The sequence below is a fragment of the Fundulus heteroclitus genome, chromosome 22 (genome assembly GCF_011125445.2).
Source record: "Fundulus heteroclitus isolate FHET01 chromosome 22, MU-UCD_Fhet_4.1, whole genome shotgun sequence".
Lineage (NCBI taxonomy): Eukaryota > Metazoa > Chordata > Actinopteri > Cyprinodontiformes > Fundulidae > Fundulus > Fundulus heteroclitus.
The window spans coordinates 7463406-7483093 of NC_046382.1; the positions used below are offsets into that span (position 1 = coordinate 7463406).

General features: G+C 40.4%; 2 protein-coding genes across 3 annotated transcripts; one reads left to right on the forward strand and one right to left on the reverse strand.

The window, feature by feature from the left end:
• Nucleotides 1–1537: 1537 nt before the first annotated feature.
• sfxn4 (sideroflexin 4) lies at nt 1538–10076 on the forward strand. The gene is made up of 14 exons (XM_036126720.1): nt 1538–1703; nt 1780–1845; nt 1922–1978; nt 2563–2589; nt 2715–2769; nt 3246–3271; nt 4413–4466; nt 4553–4615; nt 4687–4755; nt 5733–5823; nt 6883–6998; nt 7081–7166; nt 9706–9823; nt 9891–10076. The coding sequence occupies exons 1-14, from the start codon at nt 1665–1667 to the stop codon at nt 9966–9968; spliced, it is 945 nt and encodes a 314-aa protein (XP_035982613.1). The 5' UTR covers nt 1538–1664; the 3' UTR covers nt 9969–10076.
• A 1502-nt stretch (nt 10077–11578) lies between these two features.
• dennd10 (DENN domain containing 10) lies at nt 11579–19063 on the reverse strand. Of its 2 annotated transcripts, XM_012853044.3 has the most exons (9): nt 18773–19063; nt 17463–17659; nt 17309–17388; nt 17085–17233; nt 15351–15462; nt 15159–15259; nt 14970–15077; nt 13443–13537; nt 11579–13357 (listed from the first exon to the last, which is right to left on the reverse strand). In XM_012853044.3, the coding sequence occupies exons 1-9, from the start codon at nt 18816–18818 to the stop codon at nt 13190–13192; spliced, it is 1056 nt and encodes a 351-aa protein (XP_012708498.2). In that variant the 5' UTR covers nt 18819–19063; the 3' UTR covers nt 11579–13189. The 2 variants fall into 2 exon arrangements, with proteins under 2 accessions (XP_012708498.2, XP_035982612.1); XM_036126719.1 differs by lacking the exon at nt 11579–13357 and having other exon boundaries at nt 13443–13593.
• Between the last annotated feature and the right edge of the window lie 625 nt (nt 19064–19688).

The window sequence follows — 19688 nt, forward strand, 5'->3', positions numbered from 1 at the left end:
GATTACTTTCATGTGAAGTCTGTCAGCTTAATTATCACATAATTAACAACATGATGCAGACTTCCAGGTATTGCCATCAGTGATTGCTGAATATTAAAACCCAGATACACACATTACAAACAATTATAACTGAAGACCATAAAAATGTATTTGTGTCAAAAGTATCATCCAAAGTGAAAAATAAACGTGAGACATCCATCCATCTAACATACATTATATATCAATGTTTACAGCTTTTGAAGGTTGAAGGTTTTATCATGTTTTTTTTTTATCATGTCCTGGGTATTTTGGCAGTTTGTTTTGCTTTTTGTTTTTTCTTTTTTGTGTAGTGATTATTCTTCTAATGTATTTTTTTTCTTTAATTTCATTGACCTGTGTAGACCTAACATAATTTCTCAATAAAGCATTTTGAATAACCTTGTTTAAATGGTGCTTTGACAATTAAACTTGCCTTGCCGATATAAGGTCTACACGACTTTACACAAATTTACATTGGATATTCACATATGAGTTCAAGACCTTTATATTGCTCAGTCATGTTCAGATACTAAATGACATACAATACCTTTAAAAAATATATATTTACACATTTATGCCCTTCAGTGATTAGATATGCCTCTTATAGTCCTTGGTCCTTAATCCTTTGTTTCTAAAAAACTGTGTCAACTTGTCCTTATTCATTTAAACACTGATAAGAATAGGGTACTATTTTTATTTTGTAGGCAAACAAAAGCCTAGCATCTAAAGCACAGGTCTTTGAATGGTTTATTTTAATTTTTTATTAAACCTTTATTTAACCAGGAAAAAATCCCATTGAGATTAAAAACCTCCTTTTCAAGGGAGTCCTGGCCAAGAGGCAGCAAAGTTACATATTGAACAGAGATACATTAAATTAAATGACAGGTACATAAAAGACATAGTTTTAGCATATAACAAATCATTAAATAATAATTTAATGGTTTAAATAATCTAGAATTATTTAAACCATTAAATACACAAAATTGTCCATTAAACACTGAATCCATTAAAGCCAAACATGAATATTTCACTGTTTTTGTATTTGGTTCATAATTCCATGGTTACATTTTACCATGAAATACTTCAAACAGTCACTATAGTTTGTAAAGTTGTCCCCAAACATCTCATCGTTTAATTTAAGGTGCAAACTATCCGCAGACTAATCATCTGGACTTTACCACTGTCTTTGATGGGTAAAGCTGATAGATTAAATTAATTTATTATATGTTGCCAAACAGGATTATGAAATTATTCAACAAAAATACTTAAATTACCACAGATGAACTGGACTTTATTTTTTCACATTTAATTATTTCACTGTGTATTTTATACATTATTTCAGATTTTGATTGTTGCAAGCCATGCAATGTATTTAGACTATTTCCAGTTTATTTAAAGCATACAATGTATAAATATTTATCTAACAGTTATTTAAGGGGATTTGGGCCCTCGATATCATCCAAAATGAAAACATTACATAGCTCTCTTATTTCCCATGTTTCGTGAAGGCACCGCGGCGCTGAACACGTGACTGAAGGCGGAAGTTGTGTATTTTGAACAATCTTGACCTCAGAGGCGTGAGAAAGGCGTGCAGCGGTGTAGTTTCCTTTTATTGTGAGGAAGGTACATTGCATGCGTCGCTTGTTATGGATCCTAATCTGCTGCAGTGGAGACACCGAGACCAGGTACCCGATCACTGCCCTGTCTAACATGCACACCCAGCAGCACACAGGGGGTGTTACAGTCAACTCTGTCTTCCAGTCTTTCCTCAGCCGGGTGAAGACCTGGTTTGATCTGCTGGATCCATCCCTGCTGCTCTCCTCTAAGGTGAGTAGCCGTCACTGTGGAGATCTGCTCTGCTGACCTAGACTCCTGACCCCTGACCTCTGCCTGCTCTCCTCAGGCTGAAATACTCAAGGCTCATGATGTTGTTGGAGGCGGAGAGAAGCTGAATGAAAAGGTCAGAGTGGGTTTTACAGGCCGGTAAACATTATTATAAGATAAAAACTTTTGTATATATGTATATATGTAATAATACACTTATATATTTATATATATATTTGTATATTTTATATATATATATATATATATATATATATATATATATATATTTGTGTGTATGTATATATATATATATATATATATATATATATATATATATATATATATATATATATATATATATATTTGTGTGTATGTATATATATAGATATATATATATATTTTTTTTTTTTTTTTTTTTTTTCTCTCAATCCTTTGTATATACCTCTCGCACCTCTTCCTCCTTTTGGCACCTTCTTTTGATTATTCTTATTATAATCAAAACATGATATATAATTATTATTTAAGTCTATCTTTTATTTATTTATATATATATATATATATATATATATATATATGTATGTATGTATGTATGTATGTATGTGTATGTATGTATGTATGTATGTGTATATATATATATATGTATGTATGTGTATATGTATGTATGTATTTATGTGCGTGTGTAATGCAAACCTTTACAGCCTTTCTTTGTGTCTCGGACAGGGCGAGGCTGCAGTGACCCTCTCCCTTGTAAGTTTTTAAAACAAACAACTCGGACAGCTCAGAGTTCAGTCACAGCTTTAATAGGAACCATCGCAGATGATATTGAAATGATTTATAGATGTGATGGGATTTCCTCCGTTCTGTGTTTACAGTCTTCTTTCCACCCTGATTCTGGTGCTGCTCTTCCTCTTATTTTCCGTCCTCCAGGTACGAGTGTTTAACGTTTACAGGTTAAATTATACCTCGTTAAGGACTGATGTACGCTTTACAGGTGTATGCCAGTAATTTAGATTAAAATCTAACAGTTTGTTTTTCCAATTATTCAGTTTTTAAAAAAGTGAAATACACACTTTAGTGTTTATTTCTATTAATGTTGATGATTACAGCTCACAGCTGATGAAAGTCCTAAATGAGTTTTCAATGTAAAAAGGATTGAAGAAGTTAGTTTATGACTGAAAACAGAACTGATCCACCCGTCTATCTCTCCCTCCATCACCGCTGTCTTGCTGCTCCTCCATCACACCTGACCTCCTCTCTATCGTGGCCTTTCCTCGTCCTCACCGATGGGACACATTCACATCTACTTCTGCAACAAACATTTTTCCAGATGCACACGTGGCAGATATCTTGTAACAAAGCAGTTTGATAGACGGTGACTTTCTCATTCTTATTTTCCTTTACAGCGTTTTTTCCGGTATCAGGACCTTTGGTACGTTTGTTTTCTTTTCTTTTTTTTGCCTGTCTCTCCATCAGGGGAAATTAATTTCTGATCAGTCATTGAATTGTGAGTTTGAACAGTCCAGGATGTTTCTGGTGGTGTAATGTGAAGAGAAAGAATATCAACCAAATGATCAGAGAAAATGCAAAAAAAAGTCAAAGCTAGATTTACATCTCAGGGAGTAAAATAATTATTTGATCCCCAAGTTAAAACCTTAAAAAGCAGTAACACGGCTCTTGTCGTGGGATTTTAACCAGCTCCTCCCTATAGAAACTCAACACTTTGGCTCCATATAAAGACCTTCTGTTGGACTGAGACCTGGAGACCGCCTGGGCCGCTCCAGTTTTAGGGATCAAGAAGCTAAGGTCCTTCAGGGTTTGCAGAAAGATGCTTCAGATCTTCTCTAAGTCTGTTGTTCAGAGCTCCATCTCCTCTGCCTTCATCTGTTGGGGCAGCAGCATCAGAACCAGGGACCTGAAAAGGCTCAACAACCTGATAGAGAAGGCTGGTTCTGTTCTGGGGACGACTGTGGAACGTCTGGAGACGATGATGTAAAGAAGGATTCTTTATAAAACCCAGACAATTATGGACTAACTTGACCATCCTTCAGTCAGATTCACTGCAATACAGACCGCTACTAGAGATCTTTCCTGCCGTCAGCATCTACAATAACTCTTTGAAGAACCTGGATTAATATGAGTCACAACAACATTTAATTTCCCTCTGGGATCAATAAAGATGTTTTGAATGTGAATCTGTTCCAGACGGCTGCAGCGTAAAGTGTTACCAACGGTGTTTTTAGTGGCCGTGGCTGTGAACGGATCCCTCACCTTCCTCATGATCATCCTCACCTTAATATATTGATTTATGAGTCACGTAACCAGTATTCTGGCTGGGTTTATTAAGTGCAAATCAACATTTTACTTATGGTAACATACTTATTTTTTGGTGGATATTCTGTCTCTTCAAGTTAAAGCAAAACTACCATAAACACTAAAGAAGCTCATCTCTTTGTCAGAGAGTAAACATATAAAATTTGGAGTTATCAGATAATTAATTTCCCCGCCACATAGTTTTTTTTATCCTTTTGTAATAATACGGGCTGCTATTGGAGACTGCTTGTCGTTTTCAGGTGGTGGCGAGCTTCCTGCCTCACAGCGGAGTCAAGACGGCTCTGTTTTGGCAGGTAAAGTGACGCACGTCGCCTCACACTGTCTTTGAACCATGAAGAACTGAGGTTCCTTTGTGTTGTTTCACACGGATCCGTTTTAGTTTTTGCTCCAGAGTTACAACGCTGGGTTCAGCCACGTGAACAGGAACACCTCGGCAGAGAAGGTAACGTCCGCCACAGCGAACCACAGCTGCTGTCACCTGGGTCCCAGCTTCACCTCTGTCCCCGTCTGCAGGTGAAGGCGACGTCTTTAAAGCATCTCCTGCTCATCGCCAGCGCCGTCTCCTACACCACAGTGGCCGGGGTGTGTGCAGTTTTTCCTTAAAATAAGAAAATCTTCCTTTAAATGAGGGCTGGACGATATATAACAAAAAAAAGCATATCGATCGATATAGTTAATTATCAACAAATTCAAAACATATTTTAAGTGCAGCCCTGACCATTTTATGCTGTTGCTTAATGACCTATTTTTATATAAAGAACACACAAATACTGAATTCAAACTCAACCCTTTGTTCACTGAAAAACAGAACTAAAAGTAGGTAAAATCCTCTTGAAATTAATATATTTTTCCTTGATTTGACCGGGTAAATCAGACTATTTGCCAGTGGAATAAGATTTTTTCACTTAATATAAGAACAGCTCATCTCCATCATCATATTTTAAGTGTAGTTTATCTAATTATCTTATTTAAGGGGTAAAAATACAAATTTAATTGGAAATTAAGATAAAATAAGATAAGATAAGACAGTCTTTATTGATCTCACAATGGAGAAATTCACATCGGCTCATACAAGAAGGTGCAGAGTAGGGAAGGTGCATTCAGTTATATACAGTGAATCTTCATGTATACAATGGATCAAAAGGAATACCAGAAAATACAAAAAAAAAAAAAAGAAATAGGAATGGGCATATGTCTTATTTACATTCATAGTGGTCTATATATATATATATATATATATATATATATATATATATATATATATATATATATATATATATATATATATATATATATATATATATATATACGCCTACATACATACGTACCTACGCGTATATATGTGCATATACATTGTATACATTTGTACATACATACATACATACATGTGTACTGACTTATGTTCAGGTGTTGATAGCAGCAGAAGTCACTACATCAGGATTATTGCATATAATAATCTTATTAAGAACATTTTACTTATTTTTAGATCCGTTTTTGCAGTGTGTAAAGTCCAGGTCCAGGTGTCGCGTACTGACTTTTTCTCTGCTCGTTGTTTTTAGGCCCTTCCTCAGATCTTTATCAACAGACTGCGCGTGCGGAGCCCGCCGCTGCAGATGTTCTGCAGGTCAATACTGCCCATCCCACTGTCAGGTAAACCTGCCGTGAGAAACTTTGGGTGTTTGAAACATGTGGAAATGAAATTTTAACCTGTGAGATGTGTTCTTGCAACAGAAACACATGTAAACCATGAAAAAATGGACAGAAAACGGATCAAATGCTTTAAAACTCCAGCCTCACTAACGTAGTGCCTCGCCCCAGAACCTTTGACATGAGGCGGAGGGAGGTGGAATTGAACTCACAACCTCCTGATTGGCAGACACCTACTGCTCACTGATCCACAGCGGAGTAATGATGACAGGATCATCCTTAAAGTTCGCCTGAGCGTCTTCCTGGTCAGAGAGGGAGTCCGTGTCTGCAGCCTGAAAACATTGAAACGCAGATTCCAATGTCGCCAAGATCTGATGATTTAAAACTGGGGAATATTTGTCATTTTTCATAAAGAAACTGTGGTAATTTTAGTGTTAGATTTCACAGGTGGAAGAGTGGGGTGACGTGTAATACACACATGCACTGCAAAAAGGGAAGTAAAAACTTTTTGAAATTTGTGTTTTTTCCTTGATTTGAGCAGCTAAATAAGACTATTTGCCAATAGAATAAGTATTTGTACCCCTAAATAAAGATAATTAGACATCCTGCACTTGTAAATACGATGGAGATGAGTTGTTCCTATTTTAAGTTCAAAAATCTTATTCCATTGGCAGATAATCTTATTTACTTGTTGTAATCAAGGAAAAAATACACTGATTATAAGAACGATTCCCTTAATTTTAGTTCCCTTTTTTGCAGTGTGTGTGATGTTTTTATCTTTGAGGAAATTATATCAGATACCTGCTGTGTGAAACAAACATAAAACCATATGCAATGCTTGTTTCACATGTGGAAGTAATAGCGCGTAGAAACACGTGATAAACACCGTTTCCTACGTCTAATTCACATGTAGACATTTTGCTACATTTAAAAAACACGTTGTTGACATGTCGCCCATTTATAATCACTTCCCTGTCGTGTTTGTTGTGTTTTCCTCTGAGGAGGGAGTCTTTCTGCTATTCTCCGGTGTGAATTCACCATGTGAGCCTTTCCTCCCTCCAGCTGCTCTGGCCTTCCTCAGCGTGTTCACGGTCAGAAACGAGGAGACGGAAACCGGGATCCAGGTGTTCGATTCCGACGGAAACCTGGTTGGTGTCTCCAGAGCGGCCGGAGAAAAGGTTTGAAACGGAGCAAATGTGAAAATGAAAGACCCGTTTGGACCGAAGGCTTCCAGACTGACGGGCGTGTGAATCTTTGCAGGCGGTGTGGGACACGGCGCTGTCCAGAGCGGCGCTGTTTGGGACGACCGCTGCCGTTCCTAACCTGCTGATTCTGCTCCTGCAAAGGTGAGGCTGGTTCTAGCATCGTTATTACACTGCAAAAAGGGAACTAAATGTAAATAATAATTTCTTGAAATTAGTGTATTTTTCCTTGATTTGAGGAGCTAAATAAGACTATTTGCCAATGGAATAAGTATTATTACCCCTAAAATAAGATAATTAGATATACTGCACTTGAAATAAGATGATAGATATGAATTGTTCCTATTTTAAGCGCAAAAATCTTATTCAATTGGCAAATAGTTTTATTTACCTGCTCTAATCCAGGAAAAATACACTTATTTCAAGAAAATTTCACTTACTTTTTGTTCCTTTTTTTGTAGTGTAGCTTCTCCTTAAAGGTCACTGGACATTTGTTTTTCTATACAAAATAATTGTAGGAATAATTTGTCTCAGGTTCAGACATTTTATTTAACTTTAAATATCTAAGGTAAAACCGACCCTGCTCCGTGTCCCTGGTGACGTCACATAAGGCGTACAGTCTTTAGACGTTTCTGCGTGTTTTAGCTGAAGTAATGAGTTCAGACTGCATGCAGGGTCCCCTTACTGGCAGGTTATCGTAGCACTCTGTCATAATTCAGCGTATTTTGCTGGGCTTTAACGTGACACACTGCAAAAACAGAACTCAAATAAGTTAAAATGTTCTTGAAATTAGTGTATTAGCACTTTATTTGATATAGGTAAATAAGATAATCTGCCAATGGAAGAAAATTTTTGCGCTTGAAATAGGAAGAACTCATCTCCACCAACTTATTTCAAGTGCAGTATATCTAATTATCTTATTTGAGTGTTAAAATTACTCTTTCCATTGGCAGATATTCTTATTTACCTGCTGAAATCAAGGACAAATACACTAATTTCAAAAAATTTTTACTTTTTAGTTCTGTTTTTGCAGTGCAGACATAACAATTATTGCATAATTGTAAAGCAGAAGGAAAAGGATTACACGAATGAACCTCAACGGTCTGGCATGCAGTTGCATTCAGCCCCGAGTCTTTGTGTAAAGCCACCTGCGGCTGCCGCGGTCTTTTGGGCCGGTTTTTATCTCTGAAGGCGGACATTTGGTCTTTTCAGTGAAGCTCACACTGCAAAAAGGAACTAAAAATAAGTAAAATTTTCTGAAAATTAGTGCATCTGTCCTTGATTTGAGCAGGTAAATATGATTTGCCAATAGAATAAGATTTGTGCACCTAAAATGGGAACAATTCATCTCCATCATCTTATTTCAAGTGCAGGATATCTAATTATCTTATTTTAGGGGTAGAAATACTCTTTCCATTGGCAAATAATCATATTTACCTGCTCAGATTAAGGACAAAAACACTATGCTTAAGAACAATTTGCTTATTTTTAGAGCCGTTTTTGCAGTGCAACATCAATCGGATCGGCTGGAGAGGCTCTGAGAACGTTTCTCAGTCCTGCCACAGGATCTCAGCTGGAATTAGGTCTGGACTTTGACTAGGCCAGTCTCACACATGAATACTTAACGCGTTAAAGCTGCTCGTTAGACATAACCTTTACTAAAGTTGCCCGATTAGCACCATTCCTGTGATGTCATCAATACAGGTGAGGAATTACCTGTAACAGCAGGCTTTGCTCCTTTTATTTCTGTTACATTTATCCTGTTTTTAAGTCTCCTCTGCTGTGCCTTGATTTGTGAAGCCTGGAGCACTTATTACCGTATTTATCGGACCATAAGGGGCACTGGATTATAAGGTGCATTAAATATTCTTCCAAGTGTGTAACATCACTCCTTCACCTCCACAGCTCTCTATCCGTCTTTTTTAGGAGGACAGAGTAGCTGGACTACACTGCTGTTTCTAACATAAGGCCAAAATAAACGTAACTTTTATACTAAATTAACTTACTAGGTTTATTGTTGCTAGCGGATACTCTGGGCTGCCTTACATGAATGCACTTCTAGTTTAGACATTACAGTCAGGCAGTCTGGTAGACAGCTCAGGGGTCCTATCAGGTAGTGACACAGTGTACCGTAATGCTCCTAATATCCATTGAGCTGAGCGGCTTCGTTGCTAACCAAAGTCATAGTTACACATTTTAACAGATTTTTGAGCGCATTGTACCACATAAAATCAGTCAGTAATCACAACGGTGATCAGATATAAGCTGTAACATCAGTTTGAGAAAATTTAAAGGATTTTATGCACGCCTTATAGTCCGAAAAATACTGTAAAAGGATTCAGTCTTTCTTTTAAGCTTTTTCTCTCCCTGAGTTAATATGATCCCATTAAATGCATCTATCCCTGTTTGCCGACTCTTCAAAGTGTTTAAAAGGCCAAATTTGTGTGACATAAAAGAATTTTAAACTGTGATTAATCATTTCAAAGCCTTATTTTATAGTGACAGTGTACCGTAATGCTCTGAATATCAACACCATCGATTTTAGGTGCGCCTTATAGCCCAAAAAAATACAGTACATTTATTTGAACGGTTCTGCTTGTGTTAAGATGTTTCTGTGAATGTTTTGAACCACTGCAAAACAAATTTACCAACCGTTACATAATTAAATCGCCTGCCCTCCCAGAACAAGGTTTTTCCAGAGGAACTCTCTGCTGGTGGCTCCGTGCCGCCACATCAGCGCCGCCTTTGTCCTCTGCTTGATGATCCCCGTCTCGTTCAGCCTCTTCTCACAAGTGGGAACGGTGAGGTTCAGGCTCCGCCCATGTTTTCCCTGCGTCGACCCACGCTGACTCTGGCCTCGTTCTGCAGATAAAACGGGAGAGCGCGGGGCAGGAGCTGCTGGCCGGAGCGCCCGGCGAGGAGCTGTACTACCACAGAGGCCTCTGAGGAGCGGCCGGACGCCGTCGCTTCACACCGAGCATCAAACAGCCGCAAACGTCTCCAATCAAATGAAAAGTTTATTTATTAAATCAAGTCATTTTGATATCAACTTTATTCAGTCATCAGGTGTCTTTCTGTACCAAGCCTCATGGTAAATCATAAAAATACATTAGCTTTAAGGTTAAATGACTACGAACACATAAACCTAATTTCCTATGAGAGAATGAGGCAGAAAGTGATTCAGCTGCTGAAGGAGGAATCAAACAGTGACCTCAATAACCTCAATAACCTGAACGGTGAAATTAACGCCAAGCATGAAGTAAAACCCAAAGATGCACCGATCAGGCTTCACCAGGTTTTTATTTTATCACACACTTTCATAGAGGTTGTGGGGTTGAATCCCGTCCAAAACAAAGGAATCAGGAGATAAACGCCATTCATGCATCGAGGCACATGTACAAGAACCACACACCCCTGTTAAAAGTCCAGGTTTTTTAGACTTGAGAAAATTGATACATTAAACTTTTTCCCCTCTGTTAAGGTGACAATATTCTCTTTGCAATCCAAAAAAAACCCCCCAAATATCTGAGTTTAAAAAAAAAGGTGCAATAACCTGGTTGCATAATTTAGTTACATTTATTCAATGCTTCTCCAGTTCACACCTGCCTCCAGTTACAGAGAATGAGATCAACCTGGAATAAATTCAGCCTTACTAGTAGCATTTCCCTGACATTTTGCATCCATCCAGAGATAAAAGATCAAAACGGATCTAATTGTATAAAAAGGTATCAGTCAGGAGAAGCGCCCGGCGTTACATTAGTGAACAATACCTGGAGAAAATACAGGAAAACTGGACGTTTTTCCTTATTGATAAAAATAAAAAATACAGAAACTGGTCAGGGAGGCTCTGACAATAACAACAATGGACCTGCAGGCGTTTCCAATAATTACTGGTTCTGTTCTGCTTTCCAAACGTCTGCATTAACAAGTCAGAACCTTCTTGTGCCAAAAATAAAAAGAAACAAACATCAAGGCTGAGCTAAACCTCACAGAACCTCGTTGGCTTATGTTTTATGGCCTGAAGAAACTAAAGTGGAAGTTTAAGGCCACAGTTTCAAAAGGTTGGTTTGGCACAGAAACAGCACAGACCATAACACCCCCCCCCACCCCCCTAAAAAAATAAAAAAAACTAACCCAACATGGTGAAACATGGTGATGGTTGTACGCTCTGCAGTTAATCTGCCTTCAGATGGATCTGGGCTTCAGCTGACAGACTCCTGCCAGTGACGGGTCTGCTGACCGCAGCCGTTTCTTGTTTTCCAGGATAAATGTCACACAAACAGCAGGAAAACTATTCATAGTCTCCAAAACTCTGGGATTTTAACAGGTGTGCGTACACCTCTGAGCACCACAGTCTGATGATGCATTTATGGACAAACAAAACAGGCAGAAAATGAGGGGATTTCTCAGCATGTGGCCTGCATCGGTGCATCTTTTGTTAAAAAACAAAACAAAAAAATCAACCTCTGATCGCATTAGTACAACAGAAAACTTTCTGATTAGGCAGGGGAAACTCAAAGCTGCTGGTCATCAGACCTACAGAGGAGCTTCTGTTCACTAACTCAATTTGACAATCAGAGCTGGTGACGTGGGGATCTTTATCGGCGAGGCTGTGGTGTGTTCGAGCAACCAGCTGGAATGTAGGAAATGTCGGTCCAGGTGGAGCGAGCAGAGCGATGGCGGTGGAGGTAAAAAACAAACAGAGGCTCCTCTTAAAAGATGGAGGACGGGACGACGACAGCCAATTATTGTTCCAGCTGTAGCGGTCGCTCTTAAGGCCACAGGTGTTTTACCTAAAGCCACCCAGACAGCCGCCAGCGGCGCTGTTCCAGCTGTGGGTTCAATTCCTGTCAGGTCAACTCATGACAAACATGAATTTCAGATTTGTTTTACCTGCTTATTTATCTAAACCGCTGTTTTTCCCAGGTTTGGATGACGATGCGTCAAACAACTTTAAACTAAGTTGGCAGCAAAGTTTGAAATGTGGATTTTGATTTGTCCTCAAAAGGGTCATAATTATCCATATGGGCCCAGATATAAACATACATTCACCTAAAACTGTTAATGGGCTGCAAAATGGTGCAGATAGCAGCTCTGATGCCTTGCAGGAAGAAGGTCCTGGGTTTGAATCCCGGCCCGAGGCCTTGCTGCATGCCGTTGTCTTGTTCTCCAGGTTCCTCCCACAGTCCAAAAACACGACTGTTAGCTTAATTGATTTCTCCAAACTGTCCACGGCTATAATCAGCAATCACAACTGACACGATAAATTAGATTTTTCAGTTCATTTATATTGTGCCAATTCACAGCAATTGCCATCTGAAGGCACGTTACAGACGGGTCTGCTTCATGTCCCTAAATATAACAGCAGATCAAACAAATCCAGTCTTACAGACTTAGTTATAATGCAAGGCAGACAAATTCACTTCATATACTAAGTTTCCTAAATTTAAACGTCTTTCTACTCCTATCGACCAATCAGAACGCTTCACCCTACAGCCACATTTACATGATACACAGATCAACAGGCGACCTGGGGTTAAGTTACCGACCCAGGGCAACATTTAATCTTCTGGATCGACCCCCAACCTCAGCCTTATGGAAGATTAAAGATGGCCGTCAGTCAGTCCAAGGAAACATGATTAAAAGGAACGATTCTTTCAAGAACGGCGCTCAGCTATCCAGGCAGCATGAACCAGAAGCCTGTTGCTGCCATAAAGCCTGTAGGTGAGCTGCAACTTGCTAAATAAATATATATTTAAGCTTTTATGTATATTTTAATGGAGAAAACCCATAAATTCAAACTTGTGTGCTGGCAGGAAATAAAGTTGCACGACACATAGTCCTTCCACCCTGGGATGCTTTAGGTAAACGGTTAAAATCCCATAATAATGACATTCACGTCTGTGACGTCTGGACGTCACCTTCTCACCAGAGCTGTCGGTTCACTTCCAGCGCCTCGTACTGCCGAGCTTCAACGCGCTCGCCTCGGGGAAATAAAACGTCTCCCCCTGTTCTCTCTCCTGTGAATATAAAAACCTGCTGCTAGGGACCGTTTCCCTTCCTCACCTCAAAGATTTCAAAGCGGGACAGAAAAACTAAAATAAAAAGCGTCTGAGGAGACAGGAAGCTCCCCGCCTGGCTCCGCCCCTCCTGCTTGGTTCTGGAGGTTACACCCGTAGGAGCTGCTCGGCGGCCGCCAGGTGAAAGAGGAAGTTCTCGGTGGCCGGAGGGAAGCGGTGCTGCTTCAGAGCGTCCAGCGTGAGTTTGGAGTCTTCGCACGCCTCGGCCAGGGCGAACAGGTTGGTGAGGACCTCTTTGGTCTTGATGGAAATGTCCTGCGGATCAAAGGTTTTTGGCTGTTTGGACGGGCTGAGGACGGGAGGCCCGGTGCGACTGCAGCGGTTCTGAGTGGGTTCTCACCTTGATCACTTGGCTGTCGGAGCGGTCGGCGTCCTGCGCGGACTGAACGATGACGTGGGCGATGTCCTTGTGCAGCTTCCCCATCGTCATGGCCTCTGTGGCGAAATGCTGAGCGTTAGTCTGACGGCACCAGAGGAAGCTGCAGGTGAATCTAAATAAAGGTTTATTCATTCAATGCTGCTTGTTAAGACTGATGCAATCAACTGGATTTCCTTTGATAGGACATTTTTTTGACCAATCTGTATAATCTGATTGAATTGGACTTTGTAAAGTGCCTCGAGATGACATGTTTCATGAATTGGTGATATATAAATAAAATGTAATTAGGTATGTTGGCGAGCCAATCAGAAAGGTTAGAAAGCATCATAAAGATTTAGTATGCAGAGTTTTGTATATCAGTGAAAAAAACAGGAATTAGGGCTGATATAGATATAGAAAAAAGCATATGGATAAAATAGAAATCAAATTAATTGGTATTGATAATTCAAAACATATATTTTAGGTGCAGCCCTGAACATTTTATGCTGTTGCTTAGCAACCTATTGTTAGACACACAACACACAAACACTAAGTTCAAACTAAACCTTTATTCAACCAACTTTTTACCAAAAACTACAAGTATTTAAAGAAAGAAAAGGAACGTGTGCTCTGTGAACTCTTTGAAAGGGGGCAGAGCTTGGTTCCTGAGTCTGCGTTGTGATTGGTTGGGAAGATGTAGTTACTCTAATAATAACATATATGGCTAGAATACAAAAGGAAGGAAAACTGTTATTCTATTGAACTTTTTATTGACCCTTTTTTCTATCGTGGATATACGTCTATGGGTCGATAAATATCGTTATTGAATTATCCTCCAGCCTGAATTAAATTTCAATAGCAGAAGCGATAAAAACTGATTTTAATACTCAAAGGTTACGCTGTGTCCATATTCTGGCCCTCTTCACCAGGAGGGGGGAAAAAGGAACTAAAAGTAAGTAAAATGTTCTTGAAATTAATGTATTTATCTGTCATTTGATCAGGCAAGTTTAAACAATCTGCCAATGGAATAAGATTTTTGCACTTTAAATAGGAACAGCTCATCTCCATCATCTTATTTCAAGTGCAGGGTGTATAATTGTCTTTTTTAGGGGTTAAAATACTCTGTATTTGAGCAGGTAAATATGAGTATTTGCCAATAGAATCTCATTTGAAGAATATTGGACTTTTAGTTTTAGTTTTAGTTAGTTTTTAGTTCCCTTTTTGCAGTGATGTAGAGTCTTCTCAGTGATTATACAGGCCCTAACAAACCATTTCTGTATAAAAACACATTTTATTTGACCTAAGCAACATTACATTTTCCTGAGAAAACCGAAGTTCAGGTTTTGATTAGCTGCAAACCACAACTGTCTAAATGAACATAAATAATCGCTCTGTCTGGACTAAACCTGTGAACTGTGCTTTACTCTTTGAACTGAATTACCAAAATAAAAACCCCCTTTCAACAACATGTATTAGCAGTTTATCGGCTTCTCCCTGAACGCGGCGTACCTTTGGCACCCTGGGACACCGTGATCACGCCATCTGGGAGGTGCACAAACACATCGAACAAGTCCGGTCTGTTGCTCACCTCCGCGTCCACGAATCCTGCTACGTATCCTGTGCACAGAGCAAACGCGTCAGGAGTTACCGTCCCCCCCCCCCCGGTCAGATTATGGTCCCTGCTGTCGGCCACCTCACCGGGGCATTTCCTCAGGTCCTCCAGCTCGCCGTCGGTCAGGTGGACGTAGGGATGCAGGACGGACCAGTCTTTCCTGTGCCACGTCAGGGCGGGCAGGACTCTGATCACAGAGAGGACGGAGAGTCAGAGGCGACACAGCACTGCTCCCAGTGAGGGGAGGGGGGGGGGTGGAGCCCCCGCCTCCGCCGTACCTGGTGAACTCCAGGAGCGCCTCGACGCGAGGGTGGTGCACCACGATCCTCTTCTTCAGCATCAGGGCGGTGTACAGGATGATGGTCTCCATGCCAAACTGGGACACCACATCTGAGGCGGAGGAGGGAGCAGAGAGCCGGCTCGTCACGCTACACACTACACACGCTACACACGTATATTTGGTTTTCTCAGCGTCAGAAGTTAGAATGACACATTATAAAAACTGGTTTGGCTCTAAATAAGGCTACTTACCAAACTAGGTTGTTTTCATTAGAAATTAAACTGTTTTATTGACTCAATGAAGCTGAGAAGTCACCATATTATATAAAATACTTCATCAAAGGGACATTTGCCCCCCAGGATTCAGCTGCATCCATCTTGGTTCATTTTTTACTACTCAGCGTTTGGCAAACTGCAAACATGACTTCTTAGGACCTTCTTCTAACAACAGCGTTCTTCTTCTGACCCTTTCTAAAAAGGTCTGAGTTGTAGAGGGCGTGCCTGGTAGCTGTCCTGGAGACAGATTCTTCCACCTGAGCTGTGGATCTCCGCAGCTCCCCCAGAGTCGCCCTGGACTTTACTTCTTCATCATCTCTCCATGACGGACTAAACAGAGCTCTGGAGGTGTTCAAAGGTTGGGATGTTGTTCTAGAACCCAGCTTTAAACAGAACCAGAACTTTCTCCCTAGCCTCTCTGCTCTGACCCTTAATGTTCTCTAACAAACCTCTGGGGCCAGAAGCTGGATTTATACTGCAGGTGATGGCAGACAGGTGGACTATTTGTTGCCTCTGACCTCATTAAGGGTGTCAGAGAACAGGAGGACCTACGAACTTCAGGTAGGTTGTCTGGCTGTAACTGTTGTTAAAAGGAGGATAAACAGGAAATATTTAGCAGCTGAGTGTTTCAACTAGGGCTGAACGATTTTGGAAAATAAAAATTGCGATTTTATTTATCTTAATATTGCGATTTAATGCGATTTTTTTGGTTCAGTTTAATTTATCATGTCTTTTTAAACATATGCAAACAATAAATCAATCTGTTTCATTGCTGTGCAGATCAGGTGCTAAAAGAGCCGCTGCATCTCAACTCGGAGCAGAAAAGATTGCGTTCTGCCTACGATATATTTCAACCAAAACTATTTGATTTTGACTTTTCTCTGCATTAAACTACAAGCAACAAAAATGGCCTCTAGATAAAGATGTTTGTAAACAAGGACTATTTAAAACGAGAACTTTTAATGTTTTTATTAATCAGAATATTATTCAAGAGAACAGCTTTTAGTTGATTTGGACATTAATCCTTGTTGAACATAAAGTGAAACCAACAAAAAAATCTATGTATTAAACTGATTGACCAGAACTTAATGCTGTGGTGAGATTCCTGAAAGTTTCTGGTAAAACAGTTTGATTATATAAACTCTGAAAAAAGTAATAAAATTAGATTATCTCACTGCTGCAGCTCTCTTCCTTCCATGTGGAGACAAACCCACTTTTACTTTTTTTAAAAAATTTTACTGACACCAAAATGACGCATCTGTGTATTTTAATTGTTATGTAACCCAAAAACTGCGGACCTATGCGATATGGAAATTTAGTTTTTTTTTTAATTGGGATTATATTGAAAATGCGATTAAGTGTGCAGCCCTAGTTTCAACCCAGCTAAGGTTTTTGTCACGTGTTTCACCGATAAAGCAGTGAGGCTGCTGCTGATCATAAAACAGTGCAGGTCCAACCTTTGACTGAACCTGCCAGGTACGCCTTCCGGACGTCGTAGTCTTTGATGAGAAACGAGCCGTTTTCGTCGTTCTGGCAGATCCCCTTGGTGAAGACGCTGACGTACGCCTCCATCATCTTCACCGGACTGCCGTATTTCACGTACGTCCTGAAAAGCAAGCGTCGGCACGCCGGTGAGGCCCGGTCAAGCGCTGCAGGAACGTGCGCTGCGAGACGCCGTTACCTGCAGAGTATCCTGCTGAGAGCGGCGTACTTCTCCGGGTTGAAGTCCTTCGCCGTCACGGCTATCGAGAAATGGGAGACCTTGGAGAGGAAGAAAGCGACAGACATCAGCAGAGATGCACACTTACCAAGCAGAGCGGCGGCGCTGCCGGTACCTTCTTCAGTGCCGTGGGCTCCTGCACCTCCGCCGTGGTGATGTAGTACCAGGTCCGGCTGAACTGGCCGAACACAAAGGTGTGGAAATCCCGGCCGTCCTGGGTCAGGCAGCACTTGCTGAGCAGCAGCTGCCTCAGCTCGGGGCTGATGGACGGGTAACACCACACCCACAGCGTGTCTCCGTTCACATCTTTCTCTGGTGGTGGAGAACACGTCAAACGAGAGCTTCAGAAATGATTCTGGGCTCATGAAGCTGAGCAGAACGACGCACTTTATGGGGATTTTATGTGATTAAACGCAGAGAAGTCAGGTGGAAGGAAATCCACACACGGTTTTCACATATATATCTGAAAAGCACCTGTGTTCAGCCTGCGTGAGTCGATACTATGTGGATCCACTACAGCTACAGATCTGATGGGGGGAAAGTCTCCTCCTGGTATGCAGACCTAGACACCGACATTTCTGCCCAATCTGCTGTGCAAAAAAAGCTCAAACTCAGGCGCTTTGGATGGAGCGCGGCTATGGTCGCTCATTTTCAAGCCCTGCCCCATATTCTCAGTCAGATTTAGCTCTGGGCTTTGACTAGGACGTTCCTATGCTTTAGTCTCAGCCATTCCACTGCGGTTCTGGCTGCTTGTTTAGGGTCGTCCTGCTGAAACTATCAGGTTTTCTGATACTTTTGCTCCGCCTACTTCTCTGTCCCTGCTGAATCAGAGCATCCTCACGGCATGACGCTGCCACCACCATGTTCCACTGTGGGGGGGAGGGCATACGGGTTGTTAGTTAACCACTGTAACCTTGGTCAGGGCGACTTCTGGGGACGGTTGGGGTTGCACAGGGTTTTCTTCAGGAGCATTGGAGGGAATGGGTCTGCATGCCTCACTTTTCTGAGTTTTATTTGAACAAAAATGACGATTTATACAGAAATATGCGGATATAAGCTACAAATTTCCTTTAATGTCTCAATCACGTGCTCCTCTCCGTCTAGCAAATGAAATCCTACTAAAGTACCTTAAAAACAGAGGTTGTAAAGTGACAAAATATGAAAAGTTAAAGGGGTGTGAATACTTTTGCAAAGTGCTTTATCGTAGGAGAACACCAGATGAACTGTGTGTCAAAGGGCTTCCATGCGTGTTTCATGGCCAACAGGAGGACCTGTGAGCCCTGCTCCTGCTGATGCAGCACATCTGGCTCACACCGGCGTCATGTGACCCTCCGCCAGTCCTGAAGCGCCAACTTCAGCTGTTTAAATAAAAAAAATAAAAAAACGCGCTTTAAAAACAGCAGGCAATGATGGATGGAAGCTTACCGATTAGTCCGACGCTCAACATCAGCTGCGCCTCAGTTGTTGCCATGTCCCATGCCACTGGAGACGGTCACAGTTCACGCGTTAACTGCAGAAGAGCTTTTTTTCTGTGGACGCAGGTCGAGCCCAGAAGAACCTCAGAGCTCCTCAAACGGTCAAATGTCCAAAAACGACTCTGGGTTGATCGGTAACACCGACCATGACAAGTCTGGTCAACGGGTTGGAGGAGAAATTCAGCTGTCAACAGACTTTCTCCATCAGCTCTCTCTCTCTGCAGAACCTCTTCCCTCTTCCGGGACTAGCGGGGGCGGGGCCACGGCGCTCACAGCCAATCACAGGCTGCCGTTAGGAAGCTCTGTCGGTGCGTTCAAGGCGAGCGGAAGTGGACCTCTAAACGGGATTTGTGTTTTTACATTATACCCGTTAGGAAAACTGCAGATGAACCGAATAATTTGCTTTGCTGAAGAATGAAAAACTTAGGTCAGCTTTATAAAAGTCTTAATCTACCTTAGACTTAAAAAAAAAACATGTCTGTAATTGTTTGTTTTACAACCCGTCTTATTTTTACTTTTCTAAAGTAAAAAAGTTTTTTATTGTTTACATTTTTTTTTAAATAAAAATATTTTTTTTCTTTTTTCACTTTTTTAAAATAAAAATCCTTTTTATTTTTTCCTTTTTCAAAATAAATTTCTTTTTTTACTTTTTTTAAAATAAAAATCCTTTAAATTTTTTCCTTTTTCAAAATAAATTTCTCTTTTTACTTTTTTAAAATAAAAATGCTTTAAATTTTTTCCTTTTTTGAACGAAAAATCTTTTTTATTTTATTTACTTTTTTAATAAAAATCTCTTTTTTACTTTTTCTAAAATAAAAATCCCTTTTTTTAGCTTTTTGTTTTTAAATAAAAACTTTTTTTTCTTT

Coding starts and splice junctions, on each gene's coding strand:
- sfxn4 (XM_036126720.1), top strand. CDS start 1,665: ATGGATCCTAATCTGCTGCAGTGGAGACACCGAGACCAG. Junction 3,272..4,412: donor TTCCGGTATCAGGACCTTTG/GTACGTTTGTTT, acceptor TGTCGTTTTCAG/GTGGTGGCGAGCTTCCTGCC. Junction 7,167..9,705: donor CTGATTCTGCTCCTGCAAAG/GTGAGGCTGGTT, acceptor CTGCCCTCCCAG/AACAAGGTTTTTCCAGAGGA.
- dennd10 (XM_012853044.3), bottom strand. CDS start 18,818: ATGGCAACAACTGAGGCGCAGCTGATGTTGAGCGTCGGACTAATCG. Junction 15,260..15,350: donor GCGCTCCTGGAGTTCACCAG/GTACGGCGGAGG, acceptor CTCTGTGATCAG/AGTCCTGCCCGCCCTGACGT. Junction 15,078..15,158: donor GGACCTGAGGAAATGCCCCG/GTGAGGTGGCCG, acceptor CTCTGTGCACAG/GATACGTAGCAGGATTCGTG.